The sequence below is a fragment of the Phoca vitulina genome, unplaced genomic scaffold (genome assembly GCF_004348235.1).
Source record: "Phoca vitulina isolate PV1807 unplaced genomic scaffold, GSC_HSeal_1.0 scaffold18, whole genome shotgun sequence".
In the NCBI taxonomy this organism is placed as follows: domain Eukaryota; kingdom Metazoa; phylum Chordata; class Mammalia; order Carnivora; family Phocidae; genus Phoca; species Phoca vitulina.
In genome coordinates, this window is record NW_022589721.1 from 18,926,831 (window position 1) to 18,942,038 (window position 15,208).

The following is a 15,208-nucleotide window of genomic DNA, read 5'->3' on the forward strand; positions in this document are numbered from 1 at the left end:
TTGTAAGAATCTTTACAGAAAATCAGGAATCTGTTTTGTTTTGTTTTATATTTACTGTTGTTTAGTATTCCATCTAAAACAAGTACTTTTGCTTCTGTAGGCTTATATAACAAAGGATTTATTTATCTGGATGTACCAATATCTGACGACAGTTGTATAGCAGGTAAGTATGTGCTTATATTTTCCACTGTTTTTGAGTGGTTACTAGGTGCTGGGCATTGCATATATCACCCTAATAAATTAGACACGTATCATTCTAAGATCTATGATATTAGAATTTTTCAAAGAAAGACATTTCTCCTTTGTTATGTTGTAACACATTGCAGTGTGTTTTACTTAAATTCCTTATTTTTATCTTCGTGTTGTTGTACATGCGATGTTAAAACAATGGAAGTCTGAAATAAATTTCTCACGTCCTGAATCAACTCAGTGATTTTACAGATTTGTGTCCTTTTCGTCTGTGTTCAGTGCGTAACTGGTTTTACAGATGTTCAGTCCTGTCATCTCTGATATTTTCACCCCATGTGCCTGTCTTATTTTTTCGTGTCACTGTTGTCTTTTTTGTCTTTATCTACTCCTCCCTTCCTCCTCCACCCGTTCCCCAAGTTAAACCGATATTAAAGCCCTTGTGTATTTCCTTGTGGATGTATCAGTTTTATTAAAACATTCCCCTATTGCTGGTTATTTAGGTTGCTTATAATTTTTTTGCTGTAGTAGTGATGTGGTTAACATCCTTGAACACAGTGGAGCTTTTCTCCTCTAGGTTAGATTTCTTACCAATTTGTAGCACTTACTATATTTAGGTTATGTGTTACAAGTATGTTTTCTGGCTTATCTTTCAGCTATTGTTCTCGTTCATTGGTATCTTTTATCATACTAAGATATTTAATATTTGTGTAATCAAATATAAAATGTCAAAAATTTCCAGGGAATGACTTTTCTCTTAACTATTGAGTGATGGTAGGGGCTCATGACAAAAATAGTCCCTCATATTAGTGTTGAATCCTGACAGGTTATCATGCTGTAGTGTGTCCTGACCTTTATTTGTGATTCTTTAATAATGGATTTTGAACCATGTGCATACATGAATTCTATTTTAAGTTTGGAAAGACAGCCAGAAAATAATGAAATACTAATTCTGGTTTGTCTAATTGCTGCTATAACAAATAAAATACTAGTTTTACAGTTGGAAAGGTTTTGACAAGGAAATGATTTCTGGAGGACAGGGCTGGTAGTGGTTTCCTGTCACTGTGGGAAAATAGGAATGCATTATGCATTATTCTGGTCTTTACTCTCATCGATAAACTGATGTTGACTCATTTGAGAATCACCTAGAAAGATTGGTTTTTGATTAGTTCCTTTCAGTCCCTGTTGACTGTTTGAGCATCGCCTCACATTAGCGCTAAGTGCATCTGAAGGGTGTGGTCAGAGGAGGGCCGAGTGGGTGGCTACTGCGTTACAGAGGGGTGTTCTCCAGGCTTTTCTTAGTGTCTAGCGAGTTTTGGTGGTACAGACAGACTCAGGCTCTTTTAAGTGCTGAATATACCGTCCTCGTCACCATGGAACATGGGATGTTCCCCAATTTGGAATAACCTGTGAAAGGAAAGCAGTTTGACATCATGGAGGCCATCAAATTTAGCACAAAAGACACCTGAAGTTGATTTCAGAGAAAGCATTTCAGCTGTGTTTCAAAAAAACAAGCACTATGATGGTGGAACAAATAAACTGGGGGAGAGGAGTACTTTGAAGAGAATAGTCACGAAGGGGTCTGTTGTTAAAACATATTTAGTCCATCATGCATCAAACCATATACTTACTCAGTTTATGTCTCCCCTTTCGTTTATAGCTTCTAGATTTCTGTTACACTTGAATAGATTACTTTTAGGATATGTATAAAAATAGGCTAAAACGTCTTAAAATTAGCTTTTGTCATACAAGTCCAAACCTGTAGCTGGAACTTATTTTTGTATTTGAGGTGAAATAAGGGCCCAGCTTGGTTTTCTTCTGTTTGGAAAACCAGTAACCTTTGGATAAATGCTAGGACGGTTTTTTCAGTAACTCATGACCACTGAATGGAAGTGTTAACTTTTGTCAAACATTGAATTCCCCTCTGCATTGGATCTAATTCTGATATCCTTTTTTCTTCACTGATTTATTTTTATTTTTATACTGTGTTGTTTCATTACAGTGACTTAAAGTAACCTTTAATATTAGTTATGGCCAGGACTTCCTTGTGAGTTTTTTTTTTTTTTTTTTTTTAATAACTTCCTTGGCTATTTCCAGGTATTTTTTCTTTATATTTATTTATTTTTATTGACATGTTTAAAATTCTTATTTTGTTATTTTTTAGAGTTGTAATTGACATCCACTGTGTTAGTTTCAGATATAAACTGTAGTGTTGATGATTGTATGTATTGTGAAATGAGCACCACAACAAGTCTAGTTAATAACATCCATCACCACACAGAGTTAGCAGAAAATTTTTTTCTTGTGATGAGAACTTTTAAGATCTACTCTTTTAGCCACTTTCAGATACGCAGTGCGGCATTATTAACTATAGTTGCTATGCTGTAAGTTACACCCCCAGGACTTATTTAATTTTATTTATTTATTTTTTTAAGATTTTATTTATTCATTTGAGACACAGAGAGCACGAGCAGGGGGAGCAGCAGGCGGAGGGAGAGGGAGCTGCAGGCTCCCCGCTGAGCCAGGATCCCGACGTGGGGTTCCATCCCAGGACCCCGGGATCGTGACCTGAGCCGAAGGCAGACGCTTTACCGACTGAGCCACGCAGGCGCCCCCCCCCCCCAGGACTTACTTATTTTATAATTGGAAGTTTATACCTTTTTACTCCTTTTACCCATTTCGCTTACCTCCCATTTCTGGAAACCACCGGTCTGCTCCCTGTATATGTGAGGTGGTTTTTTTTGTTGTTTTTTTTTTAACCATATTTTTGAGTAGGCAATAGTTAGGATATACAATTCTAAATTTATAGAAGAGTATAAAAACGTCTGCCTCTGACCCCTGTGTCTGGCCACCCAGTTTCTCTCTCAGGGGCCACTGTTAAGTTTCTTGTTTATCTTACCAAAAGTATGCTAAGCACATAGATGTGTATGTATATATCCTTTTACACAGATGGTGTGTTGTAGTTCGTACTTTGTATTTTTAACTTAATGTGTATTGGAGACTATTTGGTATCTCTTCACGTAGAGTTAGGTCATACTTTTTTTATGTATTTGTAACCTCTTAAGTGTCTTGGTTTTTCTTCTCTAAAATACAGGGTTATAGTGTGGAACATCTCATGAGGTTAAGAGGATTAGACGAAATTGTGTACGTAAAGTACCTGGCAGTAGTCTGGCACTTAGTATGTGCTCAGTAAACGGTTGCTGTTACTCACACAATTGATAGTGTAGGAAAAGAATTAATGATAGCAAATAATGGGGTTTCTAAAATATTTCTAAAGAGAAACCTATGATCCTTAAAAGTACTTGGATGACTGGAACTATAGGTAACACTAAATTAGAAAGTGACATGAGCCAGATCTGGAAAGTGAATACGCTGTCCTGAAATGTACATTGTGATTTTTCACGGTGTCTTCATTTTGAACACTTCAGTTTTCTCTGATTTCTCTTTGTAAAGAAGAACTTAGGTTTTGGGTACAATTAGATGGTATTAGGGTCAGGGGACACGGGGATACTTACTCAAATCCTTTGATGGCCTAGGCACTCTGCCTTCCCAGGATATTTTCAAGGGAAACCTGCACAGGGAGTATGGTAAAGGAAGGCATAGTGCCTCTTCATTATGAACTGGGCAGAGTGCTCTAGTAAATTGGTTTAGAGTGTCTGGACCAAAGAGATGGAGAGAAATGAATATGAATACCCATTCAGGTGGACATCCACTGCTGGGCTGCCTCCTGTGCTGAAGAAGGTCTTGCCCGTCTTCCCACTAAGACCACTGAGGAGGACACACTAGAAAGCCCCAAAGAGCAAATGATCCTAGTGAGTGCTGGTAAAAGTGGCAGTCATGCAGATGAATTTCCTCTCTCCTCAGGATGGAGTGGGGATGATGGGACAAAGGCAGTCAGTACTCTCTGTGCACCTGGTCTTTGTATATAGCACAGCAGTTCTGTGTCCTTTGCTTTTCTGCTTTAGCCCAGTCACCCCTACTGTCTATGAGGCATTAAAACACAGCCATTGTGGCCTTCCCCATTCGGAAGCAGCCCCAATCCCCTTGCCTTTCTACCCAGTTCATGTCCTCCAGCACTTCCTCTGCCTCAGTAATGCTGAGAGTTCCCTGGGATTACTCTCTGTAGGATTTGTGCTCTACTATCAGAGTCCTCTGTGTAGACGGGGTTGTATATGGCCTTAACTTTGCGGGTTTTAGAAAACTTGCTGTGGAGTGGATAAACTAAATCAAAAGCTGAATTTAGTCCCTAAAGTAGAAGTTTCTCTTTTTGAATAGGTATTTGAATTATGCTTTTTTATTTTATAAAATCATATCACTGATGAAAGTCTATTTTGTTTTAGTTCCTCCTCTTGAAGGTTTTGTAATGAATCGGGTGCAAGGTGATTATTTTGAAACTCTACTCTATAAGATATTTGTTTCAATAGATGAGCATACTAACGTGGCAGAGGTAAGTATGACAATGTCTTACGAATGGACTTAACCTCAAGATTATAAGTTTGTGTAAAGTAGATAAAGTTATTTAACAATAAAGTTAAAATGTTTTCAGAATCTGTACATGGGTAGATCATAGACCATTAATATACTTAAGTCACAATTCTTAAGTTACTTTCTGTATATAGATAGTAACTTTTTTTTTAGTAAATAACTTATAATTTGGTAAGTAAGTTTTTATATGATTTCTTGGTAAAAGGATTGTAGACTATTGATTGATACGAGCATTTTCTTATTTTAAATGAGACTAAATTAAAATGTAAAGAATCTTCCATCGTTGTGGTCGCTGTTTGGATTCATACTACTGTAAGCATCTTAGACATAAGGAAAGAAGAAAGTTCTGATTTCAAAATGTATTCAGCCTTTGAATTATTCATAATATAAAATTTTGCTGATTATAGTTCACTTGTTTATGACAGCTGTGTAATATTAATAATTCTAGGAATGTAAATAATTTTTTGTTTTATTTTCTAGCTTGCAAATGTCCTTGAAATAGACTTATCCTTGGTTAAGGTATGTGGTTTTTATACTCTTTTTTATTTATAAATACCGAATGGCTTTTATTACAGACTTTTGTCTTGACACGCTACTGAGAAAGAGAGACAGTGAGATTCTTATTGGCTGTGCAGGGGAGTGAGGACAGTAAGGGGGGGTAGAGATAGAAGAGAGCAAGGTAAGGGCCCTGAGGCAGTGTTCCACCCCAGGCAGTTAAAGCTGGCCTCACGGTCCTGTGCGTGCAGGAAGCAGCCCTAAGTGTCTTGTAATGAGGTCACTGAAAGCAGCCCCTTCTGCCGCTGCTTCCTACAAAGCACCAGGCCAGAGATGGGAAGCACTCTCTCTTCTACATCTGCGAACACCTTAGGTGAAGAGCAGGCCTACTGAAAAATGGCCTTTTCTAGTTACAGGATAGAAATGTTTGAGGTTCACTATAAGCAGAATCTATGACAATATTTTATTTCTACAAATACTCTGATGCCTAGTTTATTTTAAATGCTAACTTCCTTTATATTCTTTCAGAATGCTGTTTCAATGTATTGCCGATTGGGCTTTGCCCATAAGAAGGGACAAGTAATAAATCTGGATCAGCTTCACTCATCATGGAGGAATGTTCCATCCGTAAACAGATTAAAGTAACTCATTTATTCAGTATGAGATATTAGAGTTTCCTTTTGAAAAAAACATTGTTTTATGTCAAAAATTTTCCTTATCAACCTGTCAGTTGAGGTGAACCCTGGATATTAGTGGTTTTTAATCTTTTTTTGTGTGATGAATCGTTTTTAGAATCTGGTGAAAACAAGAACCCTTTCCCCAGAGAAAAGTACATACAGTATTTTACATACAGCTTTAAAGAGTTCTTAGATTCCCTGGAGCCCATCCTTGGGTCTTGGTTAAGAACCACTGCTGTATGTGGGCAGAGCATTTGGGGCTATGTTTCAGTTTGGGGCTTGAACATGACTGGACTGGGTGGGTATTCATAATTAGCGTGCTGACTTCAGTAGCTATTTTTATGTAAGATATAATTTGTATGATTTTTAAAACGTGCATGTATTCTTCATTAATAGGAGTACTTTAGATCCACAAAAGATGCTGCTATCATGGGATGGTGGGGAAAGTAGGAGTCCCATACAAGAAGCTTCATCAGCTACTGACACGGATACAAACAGTCAAGAAGATCCAGGTTAGCAGTTACTCAGTTTAATTTAGAGTCTGTGTATAGATACGCCATGTGTCTATACAGACACTCACAGAGTGAACTCGACTTTGTTCTTGATATCATTCGATACGCAGTCTTTGAGTACTTAGCCATATGCGAGGCATTGAATATGGTACCTTCCTTCTGAGGATTAAGTCTAGGGAGAGAGAAGGTGGTATAATCACAGAAACCCACAACAATGTGAGAAGTGTTTTGGTGCTTGTGGGGAGCAAAGGGGAGGAGCTCTCTTGTTGCCTCAGAGGTTTGGGAAGCCTTCGTGGAGAAGATGATAATTGGGCTAAGAAGGAGTAAGAGCTTGCCAGGTGGTGGGTGAGGGAAGGCCTCAGCACGGGCTAAGCACAAAGGGAGGCAAAGCACAGTGCATGAGGGGGCTACACATGGTTTCACGTTGGGGCGGGGGGAAAGGAGCCCTGCGTAGGCTCCTGTTCTTACCCCAGGCTCTGACCCGAGCCAGGTGACTTGTCTGAGGAGGCTAGCTAGTCTTAGGGTTCTGATAGTTACCAAGTCTTGGTTTATTATTGGCTTTCAAGAAATTTACCACAAAAATGAGTACTTAAAAAAAATTTTTTTTTTTAACTTTCTCTGGTGGAGATAGGTAGGACTGGGGCCCCTTAGGACTATAAAATTGCTTATATTTAGTTAAGTACTTTTCAGTTATTAAATCAAGTTGAAATGCAGTTCTTTCTCATTCCAAATGGTGAGTGAAGAATAATTTTCATTTACTCGATTTTAAATTACGATTTTTTTTTTCCCAGCTGACACAGCCAGTGTAAGCAGTTTGAGTTTATCTACAGGATATACAAAGCGTATTGCTTTTCTATTTGACTCAACTCTTACTGCCTTTTTAATGATGGGAAATCTTTCACCAGTAAGTCAAATTCTTGCTTAAATATGACAGTGTTTAAAGATTAGATGTAAAACAGTTCATGTTTTGAGATCCTTTTTTTAAGTACTGGATTTATTCCTGAAAACACAAAATGCAACTGTCTTCGTTTTGTGTTCCTTAGAGGAGTATAGTAACTTTTTAGTGAGGGTTAGCCTCACACCTCACTCATCTTTAACTTTGATTATATTGGAAAGCATAATAGAAATATAAGATGTTACGTTTCGTAAAGAAAGAGAAAATTAGAACTTATTCATAATAGACTTGTATAAGGTTTTAAGATCCATTTTAGTTTTTTTGTTTTTGTTTCTTTATGCCAGAACTTGAAAAGCCATGCGGTCACAATGTTTGAAGTTGGCAAACTCTCAGATGAGTCTCTGGACAGCTTTCTTATAGAACTAGAGAAGGTAAATCTGGGTTGCTCATTATGGGATGTCGGGGCATTTGGTACCGTTCCTTGCTTGATTGTGTTGACTTTTGATGTATTCTTGCTTATTCCTACCTCATTCCTCACCTTAAAACTGCAGTGGTCATTTACACTTAAAAATACTGAGTGAACGAACAGATTTTGTAATTTACAAGGTGGTTTGTGGACCTTATCATCACTTAGCATGATTTGGTTTAATGAAATGGGGTATGGTGGAGCGCCTGGGTGGCTCATTCGGTTAAGCATCTGTCTTCGGCTGGGATTGAGCCCCGCATCCCTCTGCCTCTGCCTGCCGCCCCCCCGCTTGTGCTCTTTCTCTCTCGATAGCTCTCTCTCTGTGTCAAATAAATAAAATCTTAAAAAAAAAAAGAAAAAAAGAAATGGGGTATAGAAATAGTCTATGTAAGTTTTTAAATTACATTCTTCTAAAATAGCTTTTGATTTTTTTTTTTTTTTTTGGTATGACTCTCTAAGATCTCCTCTTCTGCAGTTTTATTTGAAGTTTTTGTTCCCCTTGTCTTAAATCTGGAGCAGTGTCCCTGGATACCATATTTATGTCCACTCTCACTATCCCCTTTAGCATCTTGAAGACTTCAGCTATATTTGCTCTTAGGCATCTCTTCCCTTCCCCTCCCCCCCGAATGAAAATAGCCCTAGTTGTCCTTAGCTCTAAATCTTGATTGTCCTTCATGTTTTTTCCTGGGTTTTTTGTTTTTGTTTTTCTGTGGGGTTTTTTTTTTGTTGTCTGCTGTTTATGCTAATAGTTTGTGTGCTGAATCTCTTCCTTGACTAATAATTTTGTACCTTTCGTGCTTTAGTGATGAACTCTGTATATTAAATGTGCTACTTCGAGGATTTTTGATGATTTCATTAACTTCTTTATATTAAAATAAAAAAAAAAAAGACCATAACATTTGTTCACTCTTCCTTCTCCATAGGATTTTTAGTTTGATAATGCAGAATTATAGTTGAGATAATCCTTGCTATTAATTGGTCTCTTTCATTTTTACCTTTATATATCCATTATTCCCTCAATGCTTTTAATATCTTGTTAATTCCATTTCTCATATATTGTGTATCATCTTTTGCCAATAAATTTTTTATTTTCTAGCACATTTTAAGTTCTGTTTTCCTGATTTTTATTTTTCTCACCTCAACTCGTCTTTCATCATGTGTAGCAAATTAGAAGATCACTTTATTCTTTATATATCTATATCCTTTTGTGCCACATAGCCATTCTTGGGAAAGCCTTTTAGTCTGAAGTTTAGTTGTTAAAAATAGTTCCTTAGCTATTTTTTAAGAAGCCTCGTCTTGATTAAGCTTAATTGATCTTATATTTTTTTTAAGATTTTATTTGAGATAGAGTGAGCAAGAGAGGGAGAGAGAGAGCATGAACAGGGGGTGGGGCAGAGGGAGAGGGAGAAGCAGTCTCCCCCCTGAGCAGGGACCCTAAGATCATGACCTGAGCCGAAGGCCAACACTTAACTGACTGAGCCACCCAGGTACCCAGTTGATGTTATTTTTTTAATGCCAATCTAATTTAGTCATTTCCCCCTACAGACCTTTCTTTCCATTTCCTGTGTTGTTTCTGGGATGTATGTATTTTTACATATTAAAGAAGTACCTGACTCAGTGTCCGAAGAGCACAGGGGTTTTGTCCCCTACTCTGTCCCTGCATCCCATACAGGTCATACCTAGCACTTAATAGGGACTCGGTGAACCCTTTTTAAATGAATTTAAGCTGTGTATTCAGTAGTGTTGAAACAGGTATGTTGAATCACATACTCCATTGTCCCTTGCAGCCAGTGATACAGAACTGTGGACATGGTGATGAGAACTAGAAGCATAATTGGTGACCATGGATTGGAGTGCTTTTCTGGATGAAGCAGAATATAGATTTTAGCTTTTTTTTTTTAAGCACCCTATTTGAATCATATGTGGGAGGTATAATTTATATATAATGGTATAATTTAGCATTATTTGGTTGCTTAAAATTGTTAGTTTTACTTACTGGGATAATTTCTGTCATCTTCAAAGATGTATTCAAATGGAAACTCAACTGAGATTTAGGTTAAGATTTGTTTCAGTATTGCCTGGGCAAATTTTTGGTGTACTGATTCTTAATAATGTTTTAATGTCTGTACTATATGGCTATTATATATTAGGATGAATGGTTTGAGACTGGTATTGCAAAATTTATTTTCTCTTGGTTTAGGTTCAGAGCACTGGTGAAGGAGAAGCACAGAGATATTTTGATCATGCACTTACTCTGAGAAACACAATATTGTTTCTGCGTCATAATAAAGACTTAGTTGCACATACTGCACAGCCAGACCAACCCAGTTACGGTATGATGAATGTGCTTGATTGTGAAAACATGACTCTATGGAACTTCTTCCTAAGAAATTAAACAGGTCATGCTCGCTTATTTAATCATCGCTTAATGCATTTTGTGTAGACGGCATGTCGAATTTGCAACTAGAGGCTTGTTTTGTGACTTTCTTTGCTCGTCAACTCTTTTTTTTTAAGATTTTATTTATTTATTTGACAGAGAGAGAACACGAGAGAGGGAACACAAGCAGGGGGAGTGGGAGAGGGAGAAGCAGGCTTCCTGCCGAGCAGGGAGCCCGATGCAGGGCTGGATCCCAGGACCCTGAGATCATGACCTGAGCCGAAGGCAGACGCTTAACGACTGAGCCACCCAGGCACCCGATCGTCAACTCTTTCTTGTTTTACTTTTTCTCCTTTCTTACGTGTCATTGACATTTGTAGTATCTCAGTCTGCTTAGTAGCTACAAAAATCGTTGGAGTGTTAACTTGTTTAAGTGGCTGGATGGCATTTAGAACAGGCCTCAGTTTGAGGGGTGAACAAAGCCAAAATTTAGTTGATTTAGGAAGCATAACATTTCCTGAATGAAAGATTACATTGTATAAAAAGAATAAGCAGGAGCTTCTGATTGAAATGCTGTTGTAATATTTACTGAAGTATTTTACTTTAAAAAAAAAAAAGAGAGAACAGAGAAACTTTTTAGAGAGTAAAAGAAAGAAGACAGTGGCAGTTTTAATCTGTGATGAACCCTAATGTGGCTCTTGCCCTGGTGTGCATTCTTGGGTGTGGGATAGATTGGGGGGGTTCCCAAACTCTAGCTCAACGGACGGTAGGTCCTGAGTAGGGCAGTGTCACTCAGGAATGCATGTATTTAAAAAAGATGACATGGTTTAGGCACCAGGGAAGAGCATTTGGCTCCAGTCCTCGCTCATTCACAAGAGCTGCATCTTGCAACTCCGTGAATTCTTAGCACCACGAGAACATTGAATTTCACTCATTCTTTCATTTACTTAAAAGTTCTATTTTTCTGGCCAAGAACCATTGGTTTCTGAGTCATATCCATTTTCATTCTAATTCTTTCACCAGCATCTGGCTTTCTTTTCAGCCCAATTTAAACATTTAAGGATGGAATCAGTTGTCACTTCACAAAAGTGGTCGCAGAGGTGAGGTCAACTGGGTAGTTGAGCTGAGTGAAGCTGGACACACTCAGTTCCTCGTGACTGGCTTCTTCAGCCCTAGCATGTCAGGGTCAGAGTTCTACTTTAGCAGAATTAGGACTGGTTCCATGCTGGGGCTCTTTCTGAGATTATTCATAAGTAGTTACAACTGAGAATATTAAGTCACCAAGTGCCAAGAGGCCAAACCACTTATTCATAAGCATTCGTTAATAGTAACCATTTGTTGGCTACCAAGTAGATCATGTGACCTTACGAGCAACACAATCTTGAAGATGTCTTTGTATGTAAAAATCCTGAAATTACTGGGACTTTTTAGTGACTTACGGAGATAATGGGTTAGAATATTTGAAATACTCTGTTAGAGACATCTTGAAATACACCATTCTTTCCTGCCCATCATGGCGTCCAAGAATGTTAGTGCTAGTGACCAGGCAAGTGTAACTCATTTTATACATAAAGAAATCGAAGTTTGTATTGGTCAAGTCTCCTGCCCATTTAGTCATAATGGCCTATATGATTAGTCAGTGGAAGAGATGGGACTTAAATCCATGTTTCTTGAAAAAAAAAAATTTTTTTTTTTTTGCTCTATCCCTTTTATTATCTTCTTTTGAACATTAAACTTTTTATTGATTCGTTCATAAACAATCTATTGCTTAGTAGTCTGGACTAAACTTTGTTTTTCACCATGAATAGTCTATGTACCAAAAAGTTAAAGTTGAACGAAAAACCTCAACCGTATCTATATGAAAGTAGTTAAGTATTATTCTAACTTTTGAGGTTGGTTTGATAGTTGACTGTTTTTGGTACCAGTTAGATCTTTCATTTCTCACTAAGGTTTTTTTATCTGACATTTTTTCACTCATGGTTGTGATTTCTCAGTTTTATTAAATTTGTTCCTGATTTGTTGTACGTAATCAAGCATAAATTTCTCGTTTTCTTTTTTAAGATTTTATTTATTTATTTGAGAGAGAGATTGTGCACGAGCAGGGGGAGGGGCAGAGGGAGAAGCAGACTCCCTGCAGAGCAGGGAGCCGGACACGGGGCTCAATCCCAGGACCGTGGGATCATGACCTGAGCTGAAGGTAGACGCTTAACTGACTGAGCCACCCAGGCGCCCTTTCTCTAGTCTTTATAGAGTTTTTCCCCTTCTCTCCTTTTCCTAAGCCACCTGCTCAACTCTCATTTTACTTCAGAATGAACCTCACATCTGGCTCCAGCCAGACCTGTCTTACAGCCGCTTCTCATTCTCCTGCCCCCACCTTGTTTGTCGGCTGTATGTAACAGATGCTCTTCCTGACGTCTGTATGACTCTCTCTCCTCCATTATCAACATTTTATTTGGAAATATTTTAAATTTACAAAAAAATTTTAAGAGTTCAAGAATAGCATAATTACTTTTAACCCAGAATTTGGGAGTAAGTTGCGTATCATGGTCTTTCTCCACAAAACTGTTCAGGGTACATTTCTTTTTTTTTTTTTTTTTTAAAGATTTTATTTATTTATTCATGAGAGACAGAGAGAGAGAGAGAGAGGCAGAGGGAGAAGCAGGCTCCCCGCGGAGCAGGGAGCCCGATGCGGGACTCGATCCCAGGACCCTGGGATCACGACCTGAGCCGAAGGCAGACGCCTAACCGACTGAGCCACCCAGGCATCCCCAGGGTACATTTCTTAAGAATAGGGCTATTCCCTGACATCAGCTTGTCTCAAATGAATAAATAAAATCTTAAAAAAAATAGAAGATTTAGTATTGAAAAAGTAGCCTGCCATTCGTATTCCAGTTTATTAGTTGACCTAGTAATGTCCTTAATAGCATTTTTTCCCCCTCAAGTGCAGGATCTAGTTTAAGATCTGATACTACATTAAATTGTCATGTCTCCTTTATCTCCTTTATTCTGGAACAAATCTGTAACCTTTTTTTGTCCTTTATGACATTCTTATTTTTTAAGAATATAGTCCCTTTTTGTTGGTTTTACTAGAAAGTTTCTCACATTGGGTTTGTGTGATGTTTTGTTGTGAGTCCAGAGTATTACCTAAGGAACGTCATGTTTTTCTAAGGGTATGACATTCGGAGGCATGTGATTTCCGTCTGTCCCCCATTGTTAGTTTTGATCACCCAGTTAATGTGTTTTTGATTTTTCTACTATATAGTTAAATATTCTCCCCACCCGCAGTGACTAAGTAATCTGTGGGCAGATACTTCCAGACCATGCACATATCCTATTCCTCATCAATCTCTCCCCCCAGATGGACCATCCAGTGGTGATCCTGCCTGAACCATTCTTTACTGTGATGGTTGTAAATTGATCATTTTTTCCAACTCCAGTTCTTCCAGTAACAGTTGGGACTAGGCATTGTTTTATATTTTCAGTGTAAATTGATGAATTCCTGTTTTTTTCAGTGGCTTATAATTAATCACTGCTCTCCCTTTATTATTTGTGTGCTATACTTGTCTCCAGTTTTGCCAGTAGGATTCCCTTCAAGCTGTCTCCAGTTTCCTTGTGCCATGCCTCCATCTTTAAAAAAAATCCTTACTTTTGGAGCAGTTCTTTACTTTCTGGCAAAACAGTCTTCTCTTGTACTTCTGTCTCAGTCTTGGAATCAGCCTTTTCTCCTAGGAGCCTGGTTTCTTTTACTAGAATATGGTATTAAAGACCAAAGTCCTGGGGCTACTTGTGCTCAGTGCTTCTGGGCCCTTCCAGCAGACCATATGTTTTTTTTGATTCATTCTTGCTTGAGGGGGAGATGGGCTAACTTGGTCTCCTGATGTTTCAGCCTTACCTATCTTTTTTAGAGAACAAATAGGACTGGTATTTTCGGAAAGGGTTAAGAACGGGAACACTGAAAATCTGGTACATGCTGAGGGAGTTCCTGCTTTATGGACCCGCAGACTTGGGCATATATTGTTAATGAGGAATGTTCCTATACCAGATTCTGAACTTGGCCATGAAGCTCTTTGCAGAAATCGGGGGGGGCCAGGACACAGCTTTTTTGTGGCATGTAAGTCTTCATAATATGCCACTGCCCAGGAGCGGCTGGGGATAGAGAGGAAGTAAGGTAGAGCAAACACATATTTCTAATGTAAAAGGAACACCAGTAGACCGTTATCTTCCTAGGTCAGGGAATAAAGACGGTTAGCTTTAAATCTTAAAGTGTCTTCGTGGTTTCCGAGGGAATTTGGCACTTTATTAATAGAGATACTCTGCCTATTGAAACAATATTTAAACACCAAGGCAGTTACCAATATTTTGTCTTAGACATTGCTGTTCCACCTTGTCAGTCTTCCAGCCTACCTATATGCTTGCTCATAATTCAGGTTTTCCTCTGGATCTGTTGCGCTGTGAGAGCCTTCTTGGTTTGGACCCTGCAACTTGCAGCCGAGTTCTAAACAAAAATTACACACTGCTCGTGTCCATGGCTCCTCTCACCAATGAAATCCGGCCCGTGAGCAGCTGCACCCCTCAGGTAAGGAGCCACTTGCAGCACTGCGAGTGGTGTCCTTTCACACTTCCTTGTGGTGACTTGAAGAAGAGGTTTACCAGTTTGATTGTGTTATTTCTCAATTTGCGGATGCCAAATATTAAAATCAGTAACTCAGAAAGTAGTTTTGTATTTTATGCTGTTGTAAGATGTTCAGCTTGTGATATAGAATTGGTATGTTTTACTCATGTATTATCTAGTGACTTGTGGCACATTGAAGTTTTCTTGATGAATGCAGTATTTTATTTTATTTAAAGATTTTATTTGAGAGAGAACGTGAGTATTAGTGGGGAGAGGGGTAGAAGGAGAGAGAGATTCTCCAGCAGACTCTGCACTGAGCATGGAGCCTAACGCGGGGCTCAGTCTCAGGATCCTGAGATCATGACTTGAGCTGAAACCAAGAGTCAGACGCTAAATCTACTGAGCTACCCAGGTGCCACATTGATGACTGCAGTATTGTATTTTATTTTGTTTTATTTATTTTATTTTTTTAAAGATTTTATTTATTTATTTGACACAGAGAG

At 38.3% G+C, this 15,208-nt stretch overlaps 1 protein-coding gene across 2 annotated transcripts in view; it reads left to right on the plus strand.

The window, feature by feature from the left end:
- FAM91A1 (family with sequence similarity 91 member A1) overlaps positions 1-15,208 on the plus strand; it is a 45,162-nt gene that overhangs the window by 11,614 nt on the left and 18,340 nt on the right. For both annotated transcript variants that reach the window (XM_032415601.1, XM_032415602.1), the window contains 9 exons: positions 101-163; positions 4,527-4,633; positions 5,152-5,190; positions 5,695-5,807; positions 6,240-6,355; positions 7,147-7,259; positions 7,595-7,681; positions 9,917-10,049; positions 14,521-14,669. In XM_032415601.1, coding sequence (XP_032271492.1) covers positions 101-163; positions 4,527-4,633; positions 5,152-5,190; positions 5,695-5,807; positions 6,240-6,355; positions 7,147-7,259; positions 7,595-7,681; positions 9,917-10,049; positions 14,521-14,669 — 920 coding nt within the window. The remainder of the gene's footprint in view (positions 1-100; positions 164-4,526; positions 4,634-5,151; positions 5,191-5,694; positions 5,808-6,239; positions 6,356-7,146; positions 7,260-7,594; positions 7,682-9,916; positions 10,050-14,520; positions 14,670-15,208) is intronic.